This window comes from Poecilia reticulata, chromosome 13 (genome assembly GCF_904066995.2).
Source record: "Poecilia reticulata chromosome 13, P_reticulata-male-v2, whole genome shotgun sequence".
Classification (NCBI taxonomy): domain Eukaryota; kingdom Metazoa; phylum Chordata; class Actinopteri; order Cyprinodontiformes; family Poeciliidae; genus Poecilia; species Poecilia reticulata.
Window position 1 is genome coordinate 32,250,286 of NC_088842.1, and position 21,945 is coordinate 32,272,230.

General features: G+C 40.5%; 1 protein-coding gene across 2 annotated transcripts in view; it reads right to left on the reverse strand.

Moving 5' to 3' along the window:
• Positions 1 to 220: 220 nt before the first annotated feature.
• The window catches only part of pak4 (p21 protein (Cdc42/Rac)-activated kinase 4), a 48,155-nt gene continuing 26,430 nt past the window's right edge, over positions 221 to 21,945 (reverse strand). For both annotated transcript variants that reach the window (XM_008426655.3, XM_008426658.3), the window contains exons 3-11: positions 17,181 to 17,380; positions 16,294 to 16,477; positions 15,829 to 16,062; positions 13,433 to 13,885; positions 11,328 to 11,461; positions 10,227 to 10,353; positions 4,274 to 4,399; positions 4,016 to 4,150; positions 221 to 1,927 (exon numbers count right to left, since the gene is read on the reverse strand). In XM_008426655.3, coding sequence (XP_008424877.1) covers positions 1,772 to 1,927; positions 4,016 to 4,150; positions 4,274 to 4,399; positions 10,227 to 10,353; positions 11,328 to 11,461; positions 13,433 to 13,885; positions 15,829 to 16,062; positions 16,294 to 16,477; positions 17,181 to 17,380 — 1,749 coding nt within the window. In that variant the 3' untranslated portion in view covers positions 221 to 1,771. The remainder of the gene's footprint in view (positions 1,928 to 4,015; positions 4,151 to 4,273; positions 4,400 to 10,226; positions 10,354 to 11,327; positions 11,462 to 13,432; positions 13,886 to 15,828; positions 16,063 to 16,293; positions 16,478 to 17,180; positions 17,381 to 21,945) is intronic.

Sequence of the window (21,945 nt, forward strand, 5' to 3'; positions counted from 1 at the left end):
TTGCCCTCACACTGCAGCGGATCCAGAGGACAGCAGCTTGTGTTTACAACAGGAATCACTTAATCAATACAACAGATTGAGTTTAGCTGGTCCTCTGGATGTGGAAAACCAAACATTTACAGTTCAAATCAGACAGATAAACCTGCAGACCTCCTCAGAGGACGGCTGGCATCCCGGCTGCATTTAATGGAGAAAAAGCGTCATTCAGAAACGAGACGGGTCAACTTCATCTGTCGTTTACTGTAAAAACAGTTTGTTAGTAGCAGGAGACATAAAAAAAAAACATCACAAGAGTTCAAGAAGTTTCAGTTTTTTAGTTCATTTTCTACAGTGAAAAAATTAAATATAAAAAAAATCAAACATAAAGTAAAGCCTATTGTTCTAAAAAATGCTACAGTTATTAAAACATAAAGAAGGAATTAGTAAAATTTGACCTGGTGTTATGGGACTGTGTGCTGATTGGTTAATGCTCCCGTAGCGTCTCTTCTGAAGGGTTTAGTGTTGCAGGAAGCATCTCATCACCACTGCTCCATACGTTCACTCTGCACACTGCAAAAACTCAAAATCCAACCAAGTTTTTCTGGTTTCTTTCTAGTGCAAATATCTGATTACACTTGAAATAAGAGAAAATAACTTATGAACAACTTGACAGCAAAATACAGGAGCTTGTGTATCACGTCACCATAAAGCTCCCTTTATAGTCGAGTAATAGTTTATAAATATGTTATTTATTCATCTATAAACACTTAATAAATCATCAATAACTTGAATTAAGAATGAGAAGATATAACAAAAATATGTTTGCAAATGTTTATTGTTCTTACAAGGTAGTCTGAAATATTCAGTACAACAAACCTAGATAATTAATGCATTATTAACAGTTATTAATGATTTATAAAGTGCTTAAAGATTAACTAATAACATATCTTAAATATTGACCATCGATAAGGGAAGCCTTATTGTAAAGAAGCAATATTCCTTTATATAGATGTAAAAGATTATTTACCAAAATATCTTGATATAAATTAAATAATCAGTTTAATTTGTCCTGCTTTTAATCAATTTTAGCAGATTTACATAAAACAAGCTCCTTTATTTTACTGAAAAGTTGTTTTTGAGTTAGTTTGTCTTATTTCAAATGTATCGAGATATTTGCACTTCAAACTATGCAGAAATATTTGGTAAGATTATGTGTTTTTGCATCGTAATAAACAAAATACAACAATCATAAAAACATAAAAATAAAAATTATCAACGCTTCCTCTATGTTCACCGTTTTTACACAGGACTATTAGGGGACAAGTGGAAGAAAAAAAGTCCTCTGCTACCATGACTCCAGTGTTTACATGTTCACTTAGTGTGTTTTTGCTCGTTGGCAACAGGAAGCTAGGATAATTATGGCTACAACATACAGTCCGAGTCCAAAGGTCGCCGCTGTCAGTAGTAAATTCAGGGTCCAGAGGTCGGGATCAGTGTCTGTAGTGGAAACGCTGGCAGATTGTCGGCAAGTGAGATTTAAAAAGTTACTCCAACCGTCACCGACTCCTTCGAACCCGGCTGTACTCCAAAGCAACAAAAAGAAAAAAGCATCACACTCATTCACCCACGCATTCGTCGTTATTGCCTCTGATCCGGGGAGCGCGGTGCCCCCCACAGTTCAGTGACTCACAGCGGATACGCAGAACCCTCCCCGCACCGCCTGGGTGGTGCGGGGAGGGTTCTGATCCGCCCGAGTCGCCTTCACAGCCCCGGAGGTGTGGAGCGCCGCGCTTCATCGCATCCTGTTCTGCCGCATCAGGGGGACGATGCAGGACGGCGGGCCGGCCTTGGACAGGAACTGGTGCTTCAGGAGCTCGCTGGCCGTCGCCCTCTGGGGCGGCTCACGCACCAACATCCGGTCCAGGAAGCCTTTGAGGAGCGGGGACACCTGCAGGGACACACAGGCTGTCACACAGACTGTCTGAAAATGTTATATATATATTCAGCAATATATTATTACTGGTATATTTATGTGCAGTTGTGATTTTCTGTGGGTTTTAATATTTTGTAAAATTGTTTTTTCTGTAGCGGGCTGCACAGTGGTGCAGTTGGTAGAGCTGTTGCCTTGCAGCAAGAAGGTTCTGGGTTCGATTCCCGGTCTTTCTGCATGGAGTCTCCATGTTCTCCCTGTGCATGGTGGGTTTTCTCCAGGTACTCCGGTTTCCTCCCACAGTCCAAAAACATGACTGTCAGGTTAACTGGTCTCTCTAAATTGTCCCTAGGTGTGAGTGTGTGTCGCATGGTTGTGTGTCTCTGTGCTGCCCTGCGACAGACTGGCGACCTGTCCAGGTGACCTGTCCAGGTGACCCAGCCTCTCGCCCGGTACGTTAGCTGGAGAGGCAGCAGCTCCTCCTGACCCACTGAGGGACCAGGTGTTAGAAAATGGATGGATGGTTTTTCTGCAGCCAAGCGATGAGATTTCATTCACCATGTCACCGAACGATAACAACATAATAAGCTTATTTTATGCGATAAATAGATACTTAAAAGAAAATCCTGAACGTTTCATCATTCGGATGGAGAACCTCAGGGCTCGGTACTGGGGCCCATCCTGTTCTCCACTCGGACGGAGCTTAAACTACGGCTACAGCTAATTATGTCACTAATCGATTGTTTTATCGATTAATCGGATAAAAACATTTCATTCAACCACTAAAAGCCTTTTTACACATTATTAAAAATACATTGAAGATGCAAATAAATAATTTAATTACACTTTTAAAGAAGAACATAAACATTTTATTGCCTAAAATGAAATAAGATATTGTTCCTTTGGTGATTGATTGAGTGATTGATTGATTCTGGAATCTGCAGCTAGTAAAATATTTTACCATCAACATGTGAAAAGCTGAAACCTGTTGCAGCGTACAGTCACATGTCTATTGATTATGTTTAATCAATTAATGGCTGGATAGGAAAAGGTGCTTTAACAGGAGATTTTTTTTTCATCTTAGATGCAAAATGTATTTTCTTTTGTACAGTTTTGGCTTAATTACCGTTCTGAGTGTGTTTGTAAAACGTTTATTTCGTTTAAAAAAATAGATGTTAACGGATTTTTAACGTTTATTGAAAAATATGCAGAATGTGCCAATTTTCTTATCCGATTAATCGTCTGTGTAATAACTAGAACAATCGATTAATCGTCTGTGTAATAACTAGAACAATCGATTAATCGTCTGTGTAATAACTAGAACAATCGATTAATCGTCTGTGTAATAACTAGAACAATCGATTAATCGTCTGTGTAATAACTAGAACAATCGATTAATCGTCTGTGTAATAACTAGAACAATCGATTAATCGTCTGTGTAATAACTAGAACAATCGATTAATCGTCTGTGTAATAACTAGAACAATCGATTAATCGTCTGTGTAATAACTAGAACAATCGATTAATCGTCTGTGTAATAACTAGAACAATCGATTAATCGTCAGAACAATTGTTAGAATAGTTGCGTTGTTGTCTGAATAGTCGTCAGTGTTTAACTGTGTGAATAACTGATAACTGAAATAATTGCAGCTCTGCTGTTTTCGTGTCGCTTCACAGCTCAGTAGAAATGAATGGAAACGATGAAGCTGATTAGAACCTGAACCAGAGATGATGAACCCGTCAGCTGGACAGAAGGTGTCGGCTTCGTCCGACACATTTCACAGTAAAGATACGATTACAGACATTTTGATTCTGATGACCCAAAACTACGACTTAAAGAGGCATTAAGTGATCGCTGCGATGAAACGGATTTATGTTCCAAAGGCTTCTGCTTCATTCTGATTTATTCTGATTATGAAAGCAGCAGTGAGAGAGAATAAAAGTTCAGATGACTCAACTCTGTTTCCCATCTTGTGTCTCAACTCTTACGACATTGTAAAGAAACATTTCGGCCTTGAAGACGACGTGGGGAAACATCCACGTTTCACATTCCTCACAACGAAACAAACATGTCGCATCCTGGTTTTGGCGTTTCAGCTGTTTCACCTTGTGCAGGTTCTTCAGTTTGGGCGGCTGGTTGTCTCGAATCATCTTCATGGCTTTGAGCGGCGGCTCGTTGAAGTACGGCGGCTCGCCGTCCACCATCTCTATCACCATGATGCCCAGAGACCAGATGTCCACCTGCAAACGGAAAACATCAACAAAGACAAACACAGGAAGCGTTCAGTCGCCCGATTGTTTCCACCCGCATGTTTCATGGACATTAGTTTTGTGAAAACAGAACAATTCATCAGTAATTTTCACCTCTGGTCCGTACGGCAGCCGGGATATGAGCTCTGGTGCCATCCAGTACGGCGTTCCAACCAGAGACTTCCTCCGCTGGACTTCCTTAGACACCTGAGCGCAGAAACCGAAGTCTGACAGCTTCACCTGGAGATGGAGATGCAAACACAGCGATGCTGAGACTGTTGATGAAGGCAGCACTCACACCAGCCCTGTTCAATGCTTGTTGTGAACGCCAAGCGGACCAGAGACCGCTCTAAAAGCAGGAAGTGGACTACAACACAGGGCATTCTGGGTAAATACAACCAAAACAAACGATTAAAATTTCAATTCCTGGTCACAAAAAGTCATTAAACAAAAAACGCAAAAATAAAAGAAAAACAGACAGTTTCCAAATCGTTTGGATTATCAGTTGTTTTCTGCTTTGTTGTCCAAATTCTTTAGCATTCTCGACTTGTGGCCCGGGGCCCCTGGTGTAGCATTAGCGGGAGAAATGGATCGTCATCTTTAACCAAAGACAAAGAAGAAATTCATCAACCGCTAAAATCTGACGCTACTCCATTTTTGTTAACATTTGGTGAAGAAGGAAGTTGCACCGTCTCTTCTTTAGAGGTTTTTGTGCCGTTTTCGTCAGTCGTTCCTGGTGCAGCGCCCCCACAGTTCAGGAGGGGAACAGGTTTTCCAAAATGTTTGGTATGTTTGGCACAGTGCAGCGTGAAAGAACCACAACAAATACACTGCAAAAACACAAAACCTTACCAAATAATTTTGGTCCAGTTTTTAATGCAAGTCATCTTGGTACACTTGAAATAAGACAAAACTAACTTACAACTAACTTTTCAGCCAGATACAGGAGTTTGTTTTAGGTCAATAATTCTGTCAGTGGAACTAGAAATGTAAATTAGTTTAATCTTATTCCAAGATATTAGCACGAGAAACTAGACTTAAAATACCTTGTGAGGTTTTGCGGTTTTGCAACTTTGGTCCCAAATCAAATTGAGCCAACTGTTGCTTTTGGGTGTGACAGCAACCTACAGGTTAGAAACTAATTATTAGCCGTTTTAATCCAAAACAAAGTGGTATTTTTGTTTGAGCCGTTATGTGGGCATAACTTTGCAGCCTCCTGCAGTGGACAGATGAGCACCCACCCTTCTCTTTCTCAGAAAGTTTGGGCCTGGCTGAGTAATGTTGAGAAGCGGATTGTGACGCCGACCACAAGGCCGTCTGCAGCGCTCAGACCCAGAGAGGGAAATGAAACAAGCTGGTTCAGAGACTCATTTAAACAAACATTCATACAACAAAATGTGTAACATGACCTCAGCGGATGCCACGCAACACCTGATATGGATATATTTAACTAAACAGCGCAGTAATTTAGCATCAGATAACAATAAGAGAAGTTTAAAAAACAGCAAGCAGGTTCATGAGGAAGGTCAAACACACGCCCATCCTTCTGCCGAGAAACGCTTCAGGGTTGGTTGGGTCTGCTTCCCCTGCAAGGTCAAACCACAAAGTCCCTCACACCCAAACACCAAACTCTGCAGCCTGCTCTGAGAACTGCAAACCAAAACCATGGAGTCCTGCAAGCAAATCATCTCTATTTGGTAGAGAAAAGGGACATTTGCATCCAAACATTTTGCACATGTCCAAAAATAAAGGCTGAAAGTGTGAGAATACGGAGAACCGAGCTGGAGCCGCACAGCTGCAGAGTTCATCATCAAGTCAAAACGATACGGGAGATTTTTCACCTTTAAGATAACGAGAGCAGTGGAGCCCGTCATGATAAATGTTGTTGGACGGTAAATCGCTCCAGAAGTTACTGCGATAAACGATGATATTGTTGATTTGAGGCCATTTTCATGCAATTTAATGTTAATAAATAATGAAGACATTAAATAAGCTTTAAATTCTGATGAACATTTAATAAAACTGAGACATTTTAAATAAACAAAACAAATAAATAAAACTGATGCTAAAAGAGCAAGTTGAGACCAAAACACAAGAACGAAAACTTTTGTCATCAAGTTAGAAAAGAAGGGAAAGAGAGAAACAATAAATCATGCAAATGGAAATTATTGAGTTTGTTTTAATTTACCATGCAATTAACTGATTTATTGCTTATTGCGACAGATCTAAGTGTAATGTTATGGTGCTAAATTAGCTGGCGATGGTTTCAGTAATCGATTAATCGTGATTAATCATTTATCGATTCTGTGAAGCCATTTTCTAGGAAAACATCCCACTACAACTGGAGCGCGCTCTCATTTTTGAAAGTCGTCACGTTTTTGACCTCCGTCTGTCAATTATTAGAAGATGAAACACGTTTCGGCGTCTCAGACGACAAAAACAAACCTCAGAGAGTCAAAGCCTGGGTTATCAGTCTGCATTATTAGCAGCAGGCGATGAAACAGATTGTGGGTAACTGTGTTTTCGTTTCGACTCTTTCCTGGCCTGAAAGAGACAAAACGACGCCTGCAGCAGCAGCAGCTGGAGTCCAGAACTCTGGGTGAAACAAGCGAAGACGCCAAACCACAGACAAAAGTCAGCTTCCACTGTGGTTTACACATTAGCTCATCTAAACTCAGAATGTGTGACTTGCACATTTGTTGATCATCATGAGCAAGAGGTTCAGGCTCGACTTGAAACTAGCAAGTTAAGAAACCTGGCTTTGTTTTGGTGCAACTGAAAAGGAAGAGAGAGAGGCAGCGCTTTGGATCAATAAAGCAAGTTAATCCAGGTTAAGACGGAAACTAATGGTTATTTTATTAACAGATTATTCTAACAATCGATTGTTCTGACGAGTAAATTGCATTAAAAACGGCCAAATTCTGCAGATTTTTCCTTTTTACAAAAATAAAATGCAAAAACATTGCATTTCTTTAGTGAACAAAGCATCTGGAGATGTGAAAAGCTCCGACTGAAAATCAATCAGTGTAAGATTGATCAGTGATTATTTATCCATAAAAAATGAATTGAGTAGCAAAAGCTGCTCAAGTTTAACAATTTATAAATAAATGTTATTTTTATACAATAGTGCAACTTTCTATACGTTTTCCTCTTCCTGTCAATTGTCTGGAAAATACGATCTTTGTCGTCTCTTTCATCTCAAGGTAAACATCCTCGTTGACGCGTTGAAGCGTTGATGTTTACATCCGGATATTTTGCGCGTGAACATTCAGACTATTTATGTTTTATGTCTTCAGGCTTCGTGTTTATTTTGGGATTATCAATAAGTGATCACTGCAGTAAATTAGCTACTGCTGGTGTTAGCTAAACTAACACAGCGGAGGTACCGTGTTTCCCCGAAAGTAAGACAGTGTCTTACTTTCTTTTTATCCCCAAAACCCCCACTATGTCTTACTTTCGGGGTATGTCTTATATTGGAAAACAATTGTCGAATTTTTTGTTTTAACCATAAAATGAACATTTATTAACAACCTGAACAGTATTGTATTCACCACAAAACAGTTTTATAAAAGGAAATGCAGGGGATGGTGCGGACGTGGGCAGGAGGCGGCGCGCAGCTAGATGAGAGGGAGGCGGCAATACCCCGTGTTTCCCTAGCCGACCCCCCTGAAACCCCCGATACGTCTTACAATTGGGGAAACACGGTAGATTGCTCTACTGATGATCTGTCACAGTTTGTGTGTTTGTTGCCTTTTTTACTCAACTGAAACAACAAATTCTGCAGCACATCTACATTCAGGATGTCAGAGTCAAGCTAGCATAGCTAGCTCTTCTTCGCTATTTTTTTCTTAAAACTTTTTCCTGACCTTTTCATCTAGTTGTTGTAAAGTTGGCAATTAGCATCAAAGCATTGCGTCCCTTCTTCTTTCACATGTGATGTGTAGATTTAAGACTTGGTGCGTTACGTTGATAACTTGACAGCTAAAACAATGCTAGCAGGTTTTGGCCCTTCAGTGGATAAATGGGAGGTGGGATCTCGCATGCAAGGCATCACGCTGCAATGTGTCTATATTAGCCACATATCCAGCCATCCATCCATTTTCTTACACCCTTGTCCCTCAGTGGGGTCAGGAGGTGCTGGTGCCTCTCCAGCTAACGCTCCAGGCGAGAGGCGGGGTCACCTGGACAGGTCGCCAGTCTGTCGCAGGGAAACACAGAGACACACACTCACACCTAGGGGCAATTTGGAGAGGCCAATTAACCTGACAGTCATGTTTTTGGACTGTGGGAGGAAACCGGAGTACCTGGAGAAAACCCACCATGCACAGGGAGAACATGGAGACTCCATGCAGAAAGACCGGGAATCGGACCCAAGGCAACAGCTCTACCAACTGCACCACTGTGCAGCCCATAAGCCACATAATAGTGGCTAATAATTATGTAACAACTATATATTACATTTGAAAACGTAACAACATATAGTCTGGAAGTTACTGTAAATTAATTGATATCAGTAATAAGAGATGCTTCTGATGCGCTGCTGTTACCAATGCAACCTTAGAGATATGACCAAAAACCTGGCAGAAACAATTAAATTGTTTATTTGGTTTTATAAGAAATACAAAAACTAGTATATTACAGCTTCAATTTAATTGTTATGATGCATACAGATGGCAAAGCTCAGGTTTTACCCAATGAAAGACTGACGGACCTGCAAGTAAACAGAATCCAACACACAGAGTGACTGCAATGTTCTTTCTCTGTTTGTTACTCACCTGAACTAGCATAGCATCGCCAACATTAGTGCAATAAACTGTTCTGCTGACTGTGACACCAAGCAAACTGAGGCGCTTCTCAGTTCGGAGTTGCTATGCAACCAGGCTGGTTTCATTTTCTGCAGAAAGCAGAAACCTGCTTGTCACCACGCAGGAAGTGATCTGGTGTCTGCTGCAGCTCGGCAACAATACCAGAAAACTAGAAATTAGGCCACTCTCAACTCCAGACCGATTTTATCTACATCGCAACCCAAGTTCTTTTTTTTTTTTTTTTAAAGAAGTGGGAAACTTATTGCTCTAAACTGCAATTAAAACTAGAAGTAAAAAAAAGGATTGGTTCTAATGTGAATAAATAAATAATTATCTGTAAAAGGCCTTAAGCCTGCAGTATGTAACTTTCATAAAAATATATTTTACATATTTATTATCACAGACTTTGTAAACACTGAGCTCCTCTCCCAGTGCTAACTAGAAACAACCAATCAGAGCCAGGAGGCGGGTCTTTGCACTGTCAATCACCCTATGTGCTGCGCTACTACAGTGCGGTTTGAATGCAGATGTGAACGCCAAGCAGACTAGAGACCGCTCCAAAAGCAGGAAGTGGACTGCAGGGCAGGGAATTCTGGGTAAATACAACCAAACACACCTGCTAGCTTAGCGCTAGCTGGAGAAACGTCTCATGGTTCTTCATCAAAGACTAAATAGAAATCCTCCAACTGCTAAAATCTGACGCTGCTCCATTTTTGTTTACATGTCATGAAGACTAAAGTTTCACTCTGTGTCATTCTCCTCAGTGGTTCTTGGTGCAGCGCCCCCACAGGCCAGGAGGGGAACAGGTTGGTTTGACTCAGAGCAGAGAGAGAAAGAACCACAGCAGCTGGAGGTGGAGCAGATGATGCAGCTTTGACACCCTTAGATTAAAACTTCTGCGTGAAAAACTTCAAATGAACCTCACTGTTGAGTAAGGTGGTAAATGTGTGATGCTGTGGGCCCAGTGAAACGTGTCAGAGCTCTTTAAAATGCCCGAAACTTAAAACATGAGGGATATGATGAAAAACCACCAAATTGACTCAAAAATCCCAGATAAAATCTGAAGACGGAGAAGAAGAATAGAAAGATAAGCGATAGAACCAGGCCTGTGGAGCTTCTGCAAACAGAACATGGACAAACGTCCCTCTTTCTGTGAGGATGCAGACGGTAAAGATGCCAATATTTCTGAACAGACCAGTTTATTCTGAAGCTTCTTGGACGTGGAGGGCGCTGTGTGTTTTCGGCGTCCGGCGGCTACGTACCCGGCCATCATGCGTCAGCAGGATGGAGTCGCTCTTGATGTCTCTGTGGATCACGCCTTGAGTGTGCAGGACAGACAGCGCCTTCAGCACCGACAGACACACGGTGGCGATCTGCTCCTCGTTCATCCTGCGCAGTCAAACAGAAACCAAAGTCATCTGGGATTCAGTTTTTCTAGATTTTAGAGTTTCACTGAATTTCACGGGTGACTAATTTGAATTTGGCACCAAGAAAAGCAGCAGAGACACTGGAGACATTAAAACTGTGGAAAAATACCAGATCACAGCACAGATTCTCCATCACTTTGTGCAACACTGCCCCCTGCTGGACAGGAATATTTCTGCTGATATCACATCAGTTCAATGAAAACATTTATTTTTAGTATTTTTTAACTTATTTTTTCCTTTGTAGGAAAACAAAAAACTGTTTCTATTCCATCTCTATTAAATGTTTTAGTAGATTCAAAGACAGATTTCTTCATAACAAGGTGGAAAGTTTCTGATAAATAAGCTGCAGTGAATTTTCACACATTTCTAGTTCCATATTTTCTCCACGTTTCAGAATAAAATTACTGATGGGACTCGATTAAAATATTTAATCAGGTTAATTACAAGGTGGATAACTAAACAATCGAAAATAAATATCAATTTTAATTCAAAAACTGCTTTTTGTTGCTAAATTATTGAATAAATATAAATATGAACTCAACAACAAATATTTTTATAGCTTGTGCATCAGATTTAAGGGTGTACCAGAAACATGCAAGGGTTAACAAGGGTTCCAGTTCGGGATTTTTGTATCCAAAACAATAATAAAATGCGCTAAATGGTGTTGGAAGTTACTAATTAATTGAAATTTAAGTGTAAAACTCCCCCAGGGTTCGTTTGGTTCTGACATATTTAAACACCAGAGTGTGTTTGTAAACATTGTGTATGTAAACTTCTGGTTCCAACTGGTTGGAAAATGTTCAAACCGAAACATTTTCCCCACTCGACGTCCAATTTTTAATCCAAGACATTCCAGGACCTGCAGCTTCTATTGGAAAGAAGAAGAACCAAGAGCAAGCAGCCGCGTCGCCATGACGACGGGTTCACGGCCGTCACCTGGTGTGCGTCACGATGTCGGTGAGCGCTCCTCCCTCCAGGAACTCCATGACCACCCAGAGTTCGTCGCCCACCAGGTAGCTGTTGTACATCTCCACCACGTTGTCATGGTGATAGTCCCGCATGATCACCACCTGCCGCCACCGGGAAAAACAAAACCAGGAACTGCTGTTACTGTAATCACACAGCTGAGACTCATTCCTACCTGATGGTGGCGTAAAGTAGTTTTTTTCCTCTGTTGGCCATAGAATTTAATTTTTATTTTTTTTTTTTAAATGGTAAATATTTTTTTTCTTGAATATGTACTTCAATTCACTCTATAGCTACAGTCCGTATCTGGTGCACTTTTTCCTTCCACTCAACTTTCTAGGTATAAACTTAGACCTTTATAATTTTCTAAGACACAGAAATATAGTTTATATAGATCTATGGATGATGTTCTGCATAGTTTCTAACTGTCTACAGACCAGGTGGCCTGTATTTTGCATGTTTCCTTTTAATCTAATCAACAACCAGGTTTCCATGAACTGTTTTTTTTATCTGCATTTCGATGCATCGCATTACAGAATGTTGATGGAAACGGCAAAATAAGAAATACCCATCCCATCCCCACCCATTTTCTGACACCCTTGTCCCTCAGTGGGGTCGGGAGGGTTGCTGGTTCCTCTCCAGCTAACGTTCCGGGCGAGAGGCGGGGTCACCTGGACAGGTCGCCAGTCTGTCGCAGGGCAACACAGAGACACACAGAGACACACAACCATGCACACACACACTCACACCTAGGGACAATTTGGAGAGGCCAATTAACCTGACAGTCATGTTTTTGGACTGTGGGAGGAAACCGGAGTACCTGGAGAAAACCCACCATGCACAGGGAGAACATGGAGACTCCATGCAGAAAGACCGGGAATCGAACCCAGAACCTTCTTGCTGCAAGGCAACAGCTCTACCAGCTGCACCACTGTGCAGCCCAAAATAAGAAATAACTTCCTCAATTTTGAAAAAAGGTTTTTATGCTCGTTTGAGGTGGTTTTTGGCTTTTCCACTAAAAAAAGTTCATGGAAACACATCAGATCTGAAGTAGCTAAATAAGCTCTGACGTAACGAGCTTCTCCCCTTCATTAGTGGGTCTGTGCCTTACCAGAGGCACAGTTCAGACCTCCATCTGAGATCCGATAATTCGGTTTTCTCAGATGTGCGGTTCATGATGGTTTACAACCTCTAGATCTCGTTCATCGCAGCCACGCATGACGGCAACATCCGACAACATCTGCCTGGTTGATTTGCTCTATACCTGTAGACAGAAACTGGCCTAATTCACATTTTCCATTCATTTCCACGTTTGCAACATTTTAAAAGTTCACTCAAAGTTTTGATGACAATCGGATGGAAACACGGCTTATTTTACATCTAAATTAAATCTTTTTGGCATCTGTTTTGGGCAGCAAAGAAATGATTTAATGAGTGGAAACACTACAAAAACACAAAATCTTACCAAGTATTTTTGGTCCAGTTTCTAGTGCAAACACCTGAGTTCACTTGAAACAAGACAAAACTCATTTACAAGTAACTTTTCAGCAAGATATAGGAGCCTGTCAATAGTTAATAATTCCTTAATATTGATTAAGTCAGTGAAGTTTGTTCAACACATTTCACCAAACAGGCAAGTTCAAAGTGCTTTTCATCATAAAAACAAAAATACAAAGTCATCAACTGAAACATTTTGCTAAATCTAAATGTATTTACATTTTAAAAAGTATGAGTTTCACTACAACATGGGAAAAATCTCATATTGAAATAATCTCCCAGCAGAACTGGAACTTTTTCATCAATTTTAAGGAATTATTGACTTAAAACAAGCTCCTATAACCTGCAGAAAAGTTACTTTTAAGTTAATTTGGTCTTATTTCAAGTGTATTAGTTCATTTAAACTAGAAATTATACAAAAATACTTTGTAAGATTTTGTGTTTTTGCAGTGTGGATTCATTTTTCATTTTCTGTTGACTTGTCGTGGTTTTGCAGCAGATTTTGCTGGAATGTTTACAGCCACAGTCCACCTCCAGGAGGGGTCAGAGGTCAAAGCGGCCGGATGTTAACGCCGTACCTCGTTGAAGAGAAGTTCCCTGCGCTGCTGCTTCCTCAGGTCCATCTTCTTCACGGCCACCAGCTTCCCGGTCGTCTTCACCGTGGCGATGCACACGATTCCCGTGGATCCCTCGCCGATCTTGATGTAGTGGTCCAGGTAGGTCCGCGGGTCGCCGGGGTCCACCACCAGCTGCAGCGCCGCTCTGAACTGCTCATGGGAAACCCTCTGGGGCTCCCGCTGCGGGGAGCGGCCCTGCGGCGCCGCGCCCGACCCCGGGGTCGACGCGGGGACGGGGGGCCGCGGGGCAGGCACGGTGGGGTGGGGGGTATGCGGCAGCTGGGAGGAGTCCGGGGTCAGGCTGGGGTGGGAGGCGTGGTGGGAATGAGGGAGGCTGACTGGGGGCTTGGAGGAACCCCGGGCGGAGCTGCTGGAGGGCCCGTTCTGGGGGGAAGACTCATGGTGTCGCACCACCTGGACGGTAGAGACGAAAAACAGCAGAAAATCACAAACTTACAAAATGAAAAGGCGACAAACACCAACTCTGACAGGTCATCAGAGTTGATGATCTGTCAACTCATCAACTCTGAGTGGGTGTTTACATTAGCTAATCTGCCACCATGTTAGCTTAGCTAATAGCAGCAGTAGCTTATCTACCACCGTGTTAGCTTAGCTAATAGCAGCAGTAGCTTATCTACCACCGTGTTAGCTTAGCTAATAGCAGCAGTAGCTTATCTACTACCGTGTTAGCTTAGCTAATAACAGCAGTAGCTTATCTACCACCGTGTTAGCTTAGCTATTAGCAGCGGTAGCTAATTTATTTAATTTAGTTGTTGTCAGTTGCTATGGCAACTAATCTGCGTGTAGCGTATCCGACACAAACGGCAAGAAAAAGTGGTTTTAATTGTTCCTCAAAGGTTTTTCAGCGTTATTTTTCCCTTTGCACTGAGTTAATATCTACATCTCCATGCTTTGATCTAGCGGCAGCACTGAGAATAAAACACTAATTTAACAAAATGTCCATAATTTCAATAACGTACAAAGTACAAATTATAATCGAACCTTTATTTCAAATACACAGATCAATAGATCATTGAGCCATTAAGATCAATAAATATTGTTTATATTAAAACAATTCAAACAGGTTGAGGTAACTTACCTTTCTACTCAAACACAAAATACAAAGAATGTTACAAAGAAAATCTCTAAATATTATCAGGTTTTTTGCATTTAGTAAATATTAATAATTTTGGTGATTCTAACAGACATAGAATAATAAAAGTTTAGTGTGATTTAACTTCAGGCAGAAAGAAAATCACGTCAGACTTTTTATGAGGTGTATGAAAATATCTGGTTTAAACTGTAAATAACATTTTCCAAATTTCTGCCTTTAATCAAACATTAGCTTGAACTTTAATACCAAACTGTGCAGTTTGAATATGAAGAACTTTAAAGGACTTTAAACAGAAATCAAAAACTTTCCAAACCTTGAAAACATCTATTTGAAATTCAAGCATTTTCCAGGATTGCGAGCAGATGTTTAAAACCTGATAAATACCGGATCCCGATAAATACCGGATCCCAGATAAATACCGGATCCCAGATAAATACCGGACCCTGATAAATACCGGACCCTGATAAATACCGGACCCTGATAAATACCGGACCCAGATAAATACCGGACCCTGATAAATACCGGATCCCGATAAATACCGGATCCCGATAAATACCGGACCCTGATAAATACCGGACCCTGATATATACCGGACCCTGATAAATACCGGACCCTGATAAATACCGGACCCTGATAAATACCGGATCCCGATAAATACCGGATCCCGATAAATACCGGACCCTGATAAATACCGGACCCTGATAAATACCGGATCCTGATAAATACCGGACCCTGATAAATACCGGACCCTGATAAATACCGGATCCTGATAAATACCGGATCCTGATAAATACCGGACCCTGATAAATACCGGACCCTGATAAATACCGGACCCTGATAAATACCGGACCCTGATAAATACCGGACCCAGATAAATACCGGACCCAGATAAATACCGGACCCTGATAAATACCGGATCCCGATAAATACCGGATCCCGATAAATACCGGATCCCGATAAATACCGGATCCCGATAAATACCGGATCCCGATAAATACCGGACCCTGATAAATACCGGACCCTGATAAATACCGGACCCAGATAAATACCGGACCCAGATAAATACCGGACCCAGATAAATACCGGACCCTGATAAATACCGGATCCCGATAAATACCGGACCCTGATAAATACCGGATCCCGATAAATACCGGACCCTGATAAATACCGGATCCGGTCTAGAGGAGAAAATACTTCCCTGAACTATCCAGCAGCAGCTTCGATCATCTGGGCCGACTCCTACCTGTCCCGTTGGACTGCGTCCTCCGTCGCTCTCCGTCCTCGGGTACGTGTTGAACGGCCGCGTGTTCTGCTGGGCCGTCTTCATCACGCCTTCGCTCACCGGCAGGTTGGGCGTTCGGATGTTGGGCCCCGACAGCGGCCTCTTGTCCCTCGGAGACGTGGGGCTGCCGTCGCGCGCCACATAGCTGGACTTGGGCCGGATGTCGCCGGCTTGGTCCCGGTGGATCACCTGGTCCTGAAAAACGGAGAGGTTGATAAAAATACAACAACAGGCTGGTTCTCAGCTACATTTAATGGTATAAAAAGGAAGAAAAATCTGCAGAATCAAAAGCTGAGATGCACTGATCAGAAGTTTTAGGCCATCAGGTTGAACCTCAGATATCGGTATCGGAAGTTAAACATCTGGATCGGTGCGTCCCTAGTTAGTAACGTTTAGTGAGCGAATCATTTGGGTCTCGGTTGGTACCTGGTCCCGGGGGTCTCTGTGAGGCTGCTGTCCCGAGCCGGACCGCTCCCTGTAGGCCCTGCTGGGCTCCTGGCCCCTCGGCTGCTGCTGGGGCCGGCCCTGCACGCCCTGGTCCCGGGGCTGGACGCCCCGCTGCCCGTGCTGCGGGTCGCCCCCGGCAGGGTGGTCCTGCCTCAGTCTGTCCCTGAGACCCCAAACATGCAGTCAGCAACACCAATAAACCAGTCCGTTTCTAATCAATCGATCCGATTTTGGGTTTTCCCACCAGCTGAGTGCAGAGTGATGTCGGCCATTTTGTTTGACAGCTTCTTTTTATTTGAACTTTTAATTCAGATCAACTCTAAAATTGTACCTCAGCACCAGCAAAACTACTTCAACATGTTTTTACTCCAGTAAGAGTAAAAAAGTATTTGGTAAAAAGTACTGATCAAATTATTAATAATTTAAAGTTTAAAAATTAAATCATCAGATGGACCCAAATGTTAAGTGGATATTTAGGTATTTTAAGAACAAAAATGACAATAATTTATATAAATAATTAAAGATAACAAAAATCAGCCACAATTATTTTTTCCCAAATCGGTTTCCTTCAGTAAAAAACTTACAAAACTTTAACAAAAGCTGCAGGTGTGAGTCTGGTGAATGTTTGGTTAAAACATGTTTTTGGTAGAAAATCCTGACATTTTACTCAATTAAGAACAGAGACACTTCAAAATAAAATTACTCAAAGTGCAGCGTAGTAAAAATACTCTTAAAAGTAAATTATTTTCAAATGTAATAATTGAAATAATTATCAGCCTGGTTGCGATAAAAGCCTCTTTTTGGAAATGTTTTTATTTTCTGTTAGTTTTTAGAAAAGGAAGCCACAGGAACGTGGTTTCTCCCACCTGTCTGGCTGTGTGTGGTGCCTGAGTCGGGGGTCGCCGTTCTCCTGCTCTCCGCCTGCAGAGCTGGAGTCGCGGCGGGGCTGAGTGGGGGGGCTGCCTCGCCGCAGGGAGTTCGATCGGGTCACGGACATGGTGTCGAACTCGTCCAGCAGCCACGTTAGAGAGCCGTCTGCCCCCAGCTTCGTGCCTCGTACGATCGTCTGGCGTCACAGGACAGAAAAATGCAGCTTTTTAATCTGAAGCATGGAAACCATCCAGTTGGTTCCAGTCATTTTCAAAGTTTTCTGCTCTTTCTGCTATCCTGCATACTCTTTAAATTTAAATAAATGCTTGGGCAATATATTCTTCACTGAGCTTTTCCATGGTAAAAATTCAAGAACATTTCAAGAATTTTCAAGGTATGTTTTAAAAACACCACAGTTTGGAGTTAAATCCATAAAACAAACAAAAGGCAGTTTCACTTTCCCATTATATGATATTACTGTTATTAATACATTGTGATCGTAAACTATAATAAAACGAAAGTTTATGTTTTGAAATTTTGACCTGATTCGTCTGAAAAAGTTAAGAAAAATTCTCTAAAAATGTTCATGATTCTGGCATTTAGCAAATCTAAATAATTTGGGTTATTCTAACTAACCCCAATCTAGAAAACTTTGGTTTTATTTAACTTCAGACTGGAAAAAAAAATTATCTGTGTCTTTTAATTATCTGTAAATATCTAGTTTCAACTGTAACATTTTCAAATCTAGGATTTTACTCAAACATTAGTTAGTTTGCACTTTATTACAAAACTGCAGTTTGAATATCAAGCACTTTATAGAGAAATCAAGCACTTTTCAGGACTTTATAGGGAAATCAAGCACTTTTCAGGACTTTATACAGAAATCAAGCACTTTTCAGGACTTTGTAGAGAAATCAAGCACTTTTCAGGACTTTGTAGAGAAATCAAGCACTTTTCAGAACTTTGTAGAGAAATCAAGCACTTTTCAGGACTTTGTAGAGAAATCAAGCACTTTTCAGGACTTTATAGAGAAATCAAGCACTTTTCAGGACTTTATAGAGAAATCAAGCACTTTTCAGGACTTTATAGAGAAATCAAGCACTTTTCAGGACTTTATAGAGAAATCAAGCACTTTTCAGGACTTTATACGGAAATCAAGCACTTTTCAGGACTTTGTAGAGAAATCAAGCACTTTTCAGGACTTTGTAGAGAAATCAAGCACTTTTCAGGACTTTGTAGAGAAATCAAGCACTTTTCAGGACTTTATAGAGAAATCAAGCACTTTTCAGGACTTTATAGAGAAATCAAGCACTTTTCAGGACTTTATATGGAAATCAAGCACTTTTCAGGACTTTATACGGAAATCAAGCACTTTTCAGGACTTTGTAGAGAAATCAAGCACTTTTCAGGACTTTGTAGAGAAATCAAGCACTTTTCAGGACTTTGTAGAGAAATCAAGCACTTTTCAGGACTTTGTAGAGAAATCAAGCACTTTTCAGGACTTTGTAGAGACATCAAGCACTTTTCAGGACTTTATACGGAAATCAAGCACTTTTCAGGACTTTATAGGGAAATCAAGCACTTTTCAGGACTTTATAGGGAAATCAAGCACTTTTCAGGACTTTATAGGGAAATCAAGCACTTTTCAGGACTTTATAGGGAAATCAAGCACTTTTCAGGACTTTATAGGGAAATCAAGCACTTTTCAGGACTTTATAGGGAAATCAAGCACTTTTCAGGACTTTATAGGGAAATCAAGCACTTTTCAGGACTTTATAGGGAAATCAAGCACTTTTCAGGACTTTATAGGGAAATCAAGCACTTTTCAGGACTTTATAGAGAAATCAAGCACTTTTCAGGACTTTATAGAGAAATCAAGCACTTTTCAGGACTTTATAGAGAAATCAAGCACTTTTCAGGACTTTATAGAGAAATCAAGCACTTTTCAGGACTTTATAGAGAAATCAAGCACTTTTCAGGACTTTATAGAGAAATCAAGCACTTTTCAGGACTTTATAGGGAAATCAAGCACTTTTCAGGACTTTATACGGAAATCAAGCACTTTTCAGGACTTTATAGAGAAATCAAGCACTTTTCAGGACTTTATAGAGAAATCAAGCACTTTATAGAGAAACACTTTTCAGGACTTTATAGGAAATCAAGCACTTTTCAGGACTTTATACGGAAATCAAGCACTTTTCAGGACTTTATACGGAAATCAAGCACTTTTCAGGACTTTGTAGGAAATCAAGCACTTTTCAGGACTTTGTAGAGAAATCAAGCACTTTTCAGGACTTTGTAGAGAAATCAAGCACTTTTCAGGACTTTGTAGAGAAATCAAGCACTTTCAGGACTTTGTAGAGAAATCAAGCACTTTTCAGGACTTTGTAGAGAATCAAGCACTTTCAGGACTTTATAGGAATCAAGCACTTTTCAGGACTTTATACGGAAATCAAGCACTTTTCAGGACTTTATAGGGAAATCAAGCACTTTTCAGGACTTTATAGGGAAATCAAGCACTTTTCAGGACTTTATAGGGAAATCAAGCACTTTTCAGGACTTTATAGGGAAATCAAGCACTTTTCAGGACTTTATAGGGAAATCAAGCACTTTTCAGGACTTTATAGGGAAATCAAGCACTTTTCAGGACTTTATAGGGAAATCAAGCACTTTTCAGGACTTTATAGGGAAATCAAGCACTTTTCAGGACTTTATAGGGAAATCAAGCACTTTTCAGGACTTTATAGGGAAATCAAGCACTTTTCAGGACTTTATAGAGAAATCAAGCACTTTTCAGGACTTTATAGAGAAATCAAGCACTTTTCAGGACTTTATAGAGAAATCAAGCACTTTTCAGGACTTTATAGAGAAATCAAGCACTTTTCAGGACTTTATAGAGAAATCAAGCACTTTTCAGGACTTTATAGAGAAATCAAGCACTTTTCAGGACTTTATAGAGAAATCAAGCACTTTTCAGGACTTTATAGGGAAATCAAGCACTTTTCAGGACTTTATACGGAAATCAAGCACTTTTCAGGACTTTATAGAGAAATCAAGCACTTTTCAGGACTTTATAGAGAAATCAAGCACTTTTCAGGACTTTATAGAGAAATCAAGCACTTTTCAGGACTTTATATGGAAATCAAGCACTTTTCAGGACTTTATACGGAAATCAAGCACTTTTCAGGACTTTATACGGAAATCAAGCACTTTTCAGGACTTTGTAGAGAAATCAAGCACTTTTCAGGACTTTGTAGAGAAATCAAGCACTTTTCAGGACTTTGTAGAGAAATCAAGCACTTTTCAGGACTTTGTAGAGAAATCAAGCACTTTTCAGGACTTTATAGAGAAATCAAGCACTTTTCAGGACTTTATACGGAAATCAAGCACTTTTCAGGACTTTATACGGAAATCAAGCACTTTTCAGGACTTTATAGGGAAATCAAGCACTTTTCAGGACTTTATAGGGAAATCAAGCACTTTTCAGGACTTTATAGGGAAATCAAGCACTTTTCAGGACTTTATAGGGAAATCAAGCACTTTTCAGGACTTTATAGAGAAATCAAGCACTTTTCAGGACTTTATAGAGAAATCAAGCACTTTTCAGGACTTTATAGAGAAATCAAGCACTTTTCAGGACTTTATAGAGAAATCAAGCACTTTTCAGGACTTTATAGGGAAATCAAGCACTTTTCAGGACTTTATACAGAAATCAAGCACTTTTCAGGACTTTGTAGAGAAATCAAGCACTTTTCAGGACTTTGTAGAGAAATCAAGCACTTTTCAGAACTTTGTAGAGAAATCAAGCACTTTTCAGGACTTTGTAGAGAAATCAAGCACTTTTCAGGACTTTATAGAGAAATCAAGCACTTTTCAGGACTTTATAGAGAAATCAAGCACTTTTCAGGACTTTATAGAGAAATCAAGCACTTTTCAGGACTTTATATGGAAATCAAGCACTTTTCAGGACTTTATACGGAAATCAAGCACTTTTCAGGACTTTATACGGAAATCAAGCACTTTTCAGGACTTTGTAGAGAAATCAAGCACTTTTCAGGACTTTGTAGAGAAATCAAGCACTTTTCAGGACTTTATAGAGAAATCAAGCACTTTTCAGGACTTTATATGGAAATCAAGCACTTTTCAGGACTTTATACGGAAATCAAGCACTTTTCAGGACTTTATACGGAAATCAAGCACTTTTCAGGACTTTGTAGAGAAATCAAGCACTTTTCAGGACTTTGTAGAGAAATCAAGCACTTTTCAGGACTTTGTAGAGAAATCAAGCACTTTTCAGGACTTTGTAGAGAAATCAAGCACTTTTCAGGACTTTGTAGAGACATCAAGCACTTTTCAGGACTTTATACGGAAATCAAGCACTTTTCAGGACTTTATACGGAAATCAAGCACTTTTCAGGACTTTATAGAGAAATCAAGCACTTTTCAGGACTTTATAGAGAAATCAAGCACTTTTCAGGACTTTATAGAGAAATCAAGCACTTTTCAGGACTTTATATGGAAATCAAGCACTTTTCAGGACTTTATACGGAAATCAAGCACTTTTCAGGACTTTATACGGAAATCAAGCACTTTTCAGGACTTTGTAGAGAAATCAAGCACTTTTCAGGACTTTGTAGAGAAATCAAGCACTTTTCAGGACTTTGTAGAGAAATCAAGCACTTTTCAGGACTTTGTAGAGAAATCAAGCACTTTTCAGGACTTTGTAGAGAAATCAAGCACTTTTCAGGACTTTATAGAGAA